General features: G+C 44.7%; 1 protein-coding gene across 1 annotated transcript in view; it reads right to left on the reverse strand.

The window, feature by feature from the left end:
* Window positions 1-940: 940 nt before the first annotated feature.
* GPC4 (glypican 4) overlaps window positions 941-7,396 on the reverse strand; it is a 35,323-nt gene continuing 28,867 nt past the window's right edge. The window contains exons 4-8 of the mRNA XM_009878939.1: window positions 5,695-5,825; window positions 5,344-5,490; window positions 4,811-4,947; window positions 2,565-2,740; window positions 941-1,727 (exon numbers count right to left, since the gene is read on the reverse strand). Of these exons, the coding sequence (XP_009877241.1) occupies window positions 1,519-1,727; window positions 2,565-2,740; window positions 4,811-4,947; window positions 5,344-5,490; window positions 5,695-5,825 (800 nt within the window). The 3' untranslated portion in view covers window positions 941-1,518. The remainder of the gene's footprint in view (window positions 1,728-2,564; window positions 2,741-4,810; window positions 4,948-5,343; window positions 5,491-5,694; window positions 5,826-7,396) is intronic.

Here is a 7,396-nt window from a genome sequence, read left to right on the forward strand (position 1 = left end):
CTTTGCAGAAATTTGGTGTGAAAATAAAGTTGAATATAATGCTGACCCTGAGCTAACGAGTAATTAATGCTTCAATATAAAAATAGAGAATTATCCTTACAACACAAGTGTGGAATCGAGCAAACCCCCTCTCTCTGGATTGCTCTCCTGGCCAGATCCCGGCATCCAGCCAGACCTAAAGGCTACCTTAAAGCAGGAGGAGACGTGCCGAATAAATTTGAGTCTTTCCAAAGACTTTGTTTTCCCTAAACTATTTTAAAAATTATTTAATCTCTTCTTAAAAATATACATTTCTTTTATTAATGAGTTGCCGTTCACCACAACACTGTTCAAACTGCAAAAGCACAGGTAGAGAGAGGAGGGTGATTTGGGTGGTGCCGAAAAGCTACAGTCACTGGGCACCGGCTCCTAGGAGACCAAATACGTTGAAAAGGAGACGTCTTCAGCCCCGCCAGCTCTCGCCTGCTCCTGCTCCCATCTTCCTGCAGCGGTGCCATGGGCTCTGCCCGCCCGCTCCTTCCCTTCCGCCGCCCATCGGAGAGGAAACAGAACTCTTACAAAACACAAACCCAACACCTCGTCGCCTCCCCTCCCACAAAGTATTCCTAAAGCAAAAATTTAAAAATTAATCCAGCATTCATCTAACAAATCTGCAGACAAGACACACGTTGGCATTTGGATTTGCGAGACGACAAGTTGCTTCCAACCGAACAAGTTTAATGCCTTATTCCCACGGGGATGCACGTTGGGAACTGACCTACGGGAGTTACAGCTAATTGCAAGGATCCCGGGGAAAAAAACCGACAACTCTTAGTGTCTGCAGAATTAGAATTCTCTGTAGTCTCTTGCAATTGAACCAAACCTCCTGTAAAGAAAGTAAAACCTGCTCCTGGCATTAATGCCCTACACAAATGGAGCACTTGGCACACTGACCAGCTCTGCCTTCACCTTCTCTTTTACCGCATAATAAAGACAAATTACTTCCACTTCTTTCCAGATAAGGCAACTAACATAATGTGGATAAATGGGAAGCTAACTACACGAAAACATTTTCTGCTTGTTGGGCAATTATTTTCTTCCCCCATGAGATAACATGATAAATAAAACCTGCTTCTGTACAGATATTTCTCATTTCAGAAACACATACTTGTTACAGGCCAAGAGAAGACCCTGGGTTTTTTTTTTGTTTTCATAAGAAATATGGTAAAAGAAAAAAAAAAGTGATAAAGACACAAATGCAGAGCTAACTACAGGCTTGTATATACACTTTTGTTATCCACTTCTAATATGGACTCTCGGTGAACAGGACAGACTGGTAGTCCTCATTCCTGTTATTCCCAGAACCGCAAGGGAAAAAAGAAGAAAAATCAGTATCTTAAAACCAGTGGCAACATAGTAAAAACTGTACACTGTTGTCCATTAACTTAAAAAGCAAAGTCCCTAGATGGTATAAAAGTGAAAGCAGGTGCCTTCTAATTTTGATAATAAAAGTCTTTTTTTCCCCCCTGCGCTGCACAATTATCTCCATTGTCTTTGCATGGCCAAGAACAAAATGCTAAGGAGCAAGGCTGCTTGTGATAAACCGCTCCTGGTAGCGGCAGAAGTGTTCACGTTCTTATCGCTCTTGTTGGAGTTCCCGGTGACTTCGGTGGTGTTGAACTCGAACTCCAGGGAGCACTGCTGGAGGTCGCAGCCGCTGCCGCTCTCCTCCCCGCTGCTCTCCTCGCCTGCAGGAGACAAAACACACACGAGCTGTTCTCCCCTGCTGCCTGCAGCACCAGGCTGCACTTGCAGAAGGCAGCAGAGGGGGGAAAAAAGCAAGTAGGTGTTGCGACATTGATGTGATAGATGCAAGCACGGGTCCCCTGGTTAACACGACTTGTTGCGTGCCGTTCGTGATACCCATTCAGTCTCCAGCTCTGGGGTCCTCAGCACAAGAAATACATGGACCTGCTAGAGTGGGTCCAGAGGTGGCCACAAAAACTATCAGAGGGATGGAGCACCTCCCCTGGGAGGACAGGCTGAGAGAGTTGGGGCTGCTCAGCCTGGAGAAGAGAAGGTTCTCAGGACACCTTATTGATGCCTTTCGATACTTAAATGGGGCTTATATGAAAGGTGGGGACAAACTTTTTAGTAGGACTTGTAGTGGTGAGGACAAGGGGTAATGGTTTTAAACTAAAAGAGAGTAGGTTCAGACTAGATATAAAGAAGAAAATTTTTTACAACGAGTGTGGTTAAACACTGGAACATACAGCCCAGAGAGGTGGCAGATGTCCTGGAAATATCCAAGGTGAGGGTGAGTGGGGCTCTGAGCAACCTGATGTAGCTGAGTATGTCCCTGCTCCCTGCAGGGGGGTTGGACTAGATCATCTTTAAAGGCCCCTTCCAACCCGAACCCGTCTACGACTCTATGGGAACAAACCTCCTCACACGGCTTGTGGGAGATGCTGGTTCCCACCCTCTACACTAACACGCTTACCCATAGCTGAAGCTTAACCAGCTACCCTGTGTTAACATTAAATCCAATTAAAAAGGGAAAAAGAAAAAGCAAAAGGCAAACATACTTATGTCAATGAAGTCAACATCATTCCCACTGTAAGCATTCTTCAGCTTGTTGGTCATCACCCGCAGAGCCATGATTTGCCGGCGAATCACCATGTCTGGTTTGGTAATATCAACTTCTACCTCTGGGTTATTCACTTGACTTGCTAAGCCATTTCCAGTCACGGCAAAGTCATACCTGAAAAGAAAAACCAGAGCTGCAGCTCAGTGGGGTTCTGCACCAAAGGCCAACAGCTTTGGAACTCGGCAGTGCCACCCCTGTTTCCAGCCTGGGTGATATTCTAGTCCAAGGTGATCTTCCCACATTCTAACCCTCACAGGGCCTTTCTCCAGCTTCTTACCTCATCTCCCCACTTTGGAAGATGAGCAGCATGTAGAACTAAACATTGTTTTCATATATCCTGTGCCACAAAGACAGGGGAAAGAATTTTCTCCCCAGCTTGAAAAGAGAAGGTAGATCTGGAGTTTATAATAATAATGGCTTACAACAGCATAAATCAGCTTGCTGCAGGCAACTGAGCAAAACAAGCTGCTGAGATGCCCTGATGCCCAGTGACATGACACTTTTGGGAAAACAACCTTTGGGGCCATAGTTATCCCCGAGAAACCTATAGTTGGAGGCAGGAGTGTCATTCTGGCTTTGCATAATGCACCTTAACCATCAAGCTGGGGTATTACATGTGTACTTCTCACCACACAGACATGAGATGCAACTTCCCTAACAACCCCAGCAGGAGAAACATCTGTGATGTCTAAGATGAGATAACGTAACCCCACACATGGAAACAGCGCTGCTCAGCCTGAGGAGTTGTAAAGACCTGAAACAGGTCTTTAAGAGTATCATCTCATAGAGCATCAACATGACAGTTTTTTTCCTCCTCCAATCACCTAACCTGCAGGAAAAATCACTGTTTAACAGAAGAAAATATTAATTTTCTTAGTTATGATGCCAACATCAGTATCACAAGAGAGACAAAAGCCTTTAGCACAATCTACTGATCTTGGAGTCCAGGTGCTGAGATAGAAGCATGAAGGGCATGCTCAAACCCCACCCTGTATAAGGGAGGGTTGATCATCACCATCAGTATTATTAATGGTTTTGTTGTTATTCGTGATCACTATTACATATTTCAAAGAAGTCAGAGAGAGACCAAAGTGTGGAAGATTACTGAACTTCTAGCTTACTGGAGCCACAGAAAGTTTCTTGCACAACCCACATAGAATGTCCAGCCTCCCCGCTGCCTCCTCACCCAGTGCTGCCAAGTCTCCATCTCCCCTCTTTACTGGTGCAAGCACTGGGGAAATTTGCTGTGAAAAGATCTGTTGAAACTGCTGATAAACAAGACCTCAGGAGGGCAGAGCCTTTTCTTGTCGCAGATACCCAAACCATGGCCCTGGCTAAGCAAGGCAGAGTTTCAGGCACTCACGAAACAGTGCAAAACTTACACAGTCCAGCTCAGTCCTGTGCCCCAAAAAATACCAAGGGCAAAACTTGCTATTAATTAGAAAAACTGCTGGAAAAACCTTCACAAGTGAAATTTTTTTTAACGGAACATCTTGGATTTTGCTTATTTCCTCAGTAAGCAAACAGGAAAAAAAAATAGAAACTTCTATTTCCAAAATAAAAGTTAAACAGTTACATAAACCATACGACAGAAAATCTTTGGCTTATTCATGTGTTGGCAACTTCTTCCTTACAAGGAAAAAAAAAAAAAAAAAGAGTATTGTAACTATTTTTCCAAAAAACATTTATGAAAATCACTAGCCCCCTTGCACCACTGACCTGAGCAGTGGAGAAGAGGACCTTTCACCAGCCTCCTCCTTCCCTGCCCTTGCTCACCAAGGAACCCAGCAACAGCTCCTGGTAGTAACACCAACTGGGGGCACTGAAGCAAGGGTGCTGCTGGACAACATAGGCATCCCTGCTCTGCGGCCATTACAGTATTTTGTACAAATCACCTCCCCAAACCCATGAGAAACCAGTAAGAGGTTTAAGTCCAAGGAGAGACACTGTATCTGCATACCTAGACTCAGTTCCCTTCTTTAAAGCAAACCATCAAGCTGAGATTGGACAACCCTTTGGCTTTGTGTCCAAATTTTCCCATTTAAAAGAAAAAAAAAAAAAAAGGAAAAAAGCTCCCTGACTCAGGGAGCTAGGGTCACTCCTGCAGGAGTAGAGGGGCCAGGATGCCAGTAAAGCCTGGGGTGAGACGGGGGGAGTTTTCCAAGGGTAGCAGCATCGCCAAACCTGCTCTTGGCGCTCCCGTTCCAGCACTCGTTCTCATTGACAGTGCCTACAGACATCTTTTCATCGTTGCAAATGTTGCCAGGGAGAGATGACCAAAATTTTTTGGCTTGCTTCAGCTTCTCTTTCACATCAGTAACCTATTAAATGAAAGAAAAAAAACCACAGGACATAATCCAGAATACCAAATGCTCATTAAAAGCGAAGCTGGAAAGGTATTTTTTATCACAACAGACGTGTATAGGCCAGATCTTCAGGCTGCATGTTTTGATGGTTGATTTACTTTTTTAATACAAAATTAAACGCCGCTCCTCAAACACATATTACTCATAAGCCAAGCCTTTAAAACAGGCGCTTTTCTGACACAGAAGTGTTGAGGTAATTCACATCCAGAACCATGAGCATATTATACCCCTCAGAGAGTTTAAGACAGCCAAGGAATATTAAGAAAACCTATAAATTACAAACAGAAAATTATCAGCTGCAGCCCATGGGTGCAAAGCGCCTGCACAGCACTGGCAGGACCAGGCACTCACCAGTCGGTCCAAGCTCGTGCCAGCAGCTGTAGTTGGCCGCTCCTCTGGGTTGTAGGGTCTGAAACGAGCACTGAAACCGCTTTCAGAGACAGAGCGAGCAGTCCGGCCCTGGGCAAGTGTTTTCGGCTGGCCGCACCCCTGGAAAACCTGTGTGAGAGAAAGAAAGGGTTTTATGAAATGGGAGGTCACAAGAGCCTTCCTTCTCCAGGCTCCAACACAGCCCCTGCCTAAAATAATATGTCAGCTTTATATATAATTGAAAGGGCATTAAAGAAAAAAAATATTAATGAGAAAAAAAGAAATAAAACATATTGGATAAATAAAGTCCAAGCGTCCTCTTGGACCATTTACCTTCTGAGACACCTGCATGCTGTTCTCCTGCATATTCATGATTGCATCTGAAATTTTCACATCAATGGGGTCCATGACAGACTCGATGTTGAAGGGACCCTCCAGCCTCTCTGCTACCATCAGCATCGAATCTAACACAAAAACAGAAATAAAGGCTTTTAATTAAGGTCTTTCAATAATAGCAGATAACAAGGATAACAGATTGAGCACACAAACACATTAACCACTGCAATGTCGCTGCTGACCAGCGCACATCTCCAGGAAATATTTTACTCTGTTCCTAGAGCCTACAACTTCAGCAGGCACTCAGAGGCTGCCAACATCAAGCCACACGGTCATACACATCAAAAGCCACTTTAAACAAGGGAGAATCATCAGAGCCTGCCAACAGGCAGCCTGTAATCACCTCCTCCCATTAGAACAAGCATTACTAACACCCTCCTCTCCATGCTCGTTTATTAAAGGTTGCCTTGTGTCATTTGTTTTTCAAGACTTCTTTCAAAGCCACCGGCTTCCTCACACCAGTCCTGAACGTGAGATATCAACGTGAAAGGACCCAGAACGATCATTCGCTATCGTCTCTCCCTTACCGAGAGCTATAGGCTTTCCCATGCCTGGGGAAGCCAAGGGACTGCACCTTCTGGCATCGCATGGACAATTTGCACGAGGGAGACTGCACAAGACAAGGGTAAACACTATGCTCTAACAATATATTTTGGCTTATCTCTAGGCAAGGGGAGATGGAAACATCTCTCAGCCAACACCGGGTCACTCCTCCTGTGCCAACATGCACGTCCTCATCAAATACATTGTTAAACACAGCAGCTACTGAACATCCATTACTTCCTCTGGAAAACTATTATTGGCATTAAGGCTTTCACCCTGCACTGCATTTAAGCCCTCTCTCTGGTTTCTCCCCTAGAAGGTGCCTCCAGGTACACACCTGGTGCTAAGCACTCATCCCCTCATCCATCCCAACCTTTATTTAACGTTACTTTTCACTGCAGTCCCTCAATCCCAAAGCGCCCCATTTGCTGGTCTCCCCTCCTCCTTCATGATGCTCTGCTGCAAACGCATCGTTTTCCAGTTGCATTTAACTCTTCAGGTTTCCCCAGCCCGTGTGACATGGACGACAAAATAGCCCCTCCAGCCCTGAGGAAACCCTCTCCCAAGGAGCTCCTCCCAGCTCCCAAAGATATGTCTGTTCCTTGCCATTAAGGAGAAATGGATGTTTCACAGTCAGCCTACTAATTTCTCCTGACAAGTATTTCTCATGACATTCATCCTACTCCTAAGCACAGAAGGTACTTTCAACACGCAGAAAACTTCTGCGGGCTCCAGCTACCTGTTAACACCCTATAAAGATATTCCACATGTTGAACAATTCGGTAACAGTAGTCCTCAGTGCCCAAGCGGTGTTAAACTATGCTAAAAATAACACAAACTGATAAGAAATATACAATTAAGCTACTTGTGTACTTAAATTAATAATATTAATTAAATAAAAAATAATAATAATCCAACACCAAATCCTCTCCATGAACTGCAGATGCCTTCCTAGCCGGTAAATCCCCTTTTAAAAGACAACTCAGTATTACAAAGATTTGCTGAGTGTTAGTTAAATGGCTACCAGCTGATCAGCCCATCCCAAAAACCACCTCAGCCGGGACTCGGGCAGCCCACCAAGGTGTCAGCGTGTAGG

The sequence above is a fragment of the Apaloderma vittatum genome, unplaced genomic scaffold, assembly GCF_000703405.1.
Source record: "Apaloderma vittatum isolate BGI_N311 unplaced genomic scaffold, ASM70340v1 scaffold13891, whole genome shotgun sequence".
NCBI lineage: Eukaryota > Metazoa > Chordata > Aves > Trogoniformes > Trogonidae > Apaloderma > Apaloderma vittatum.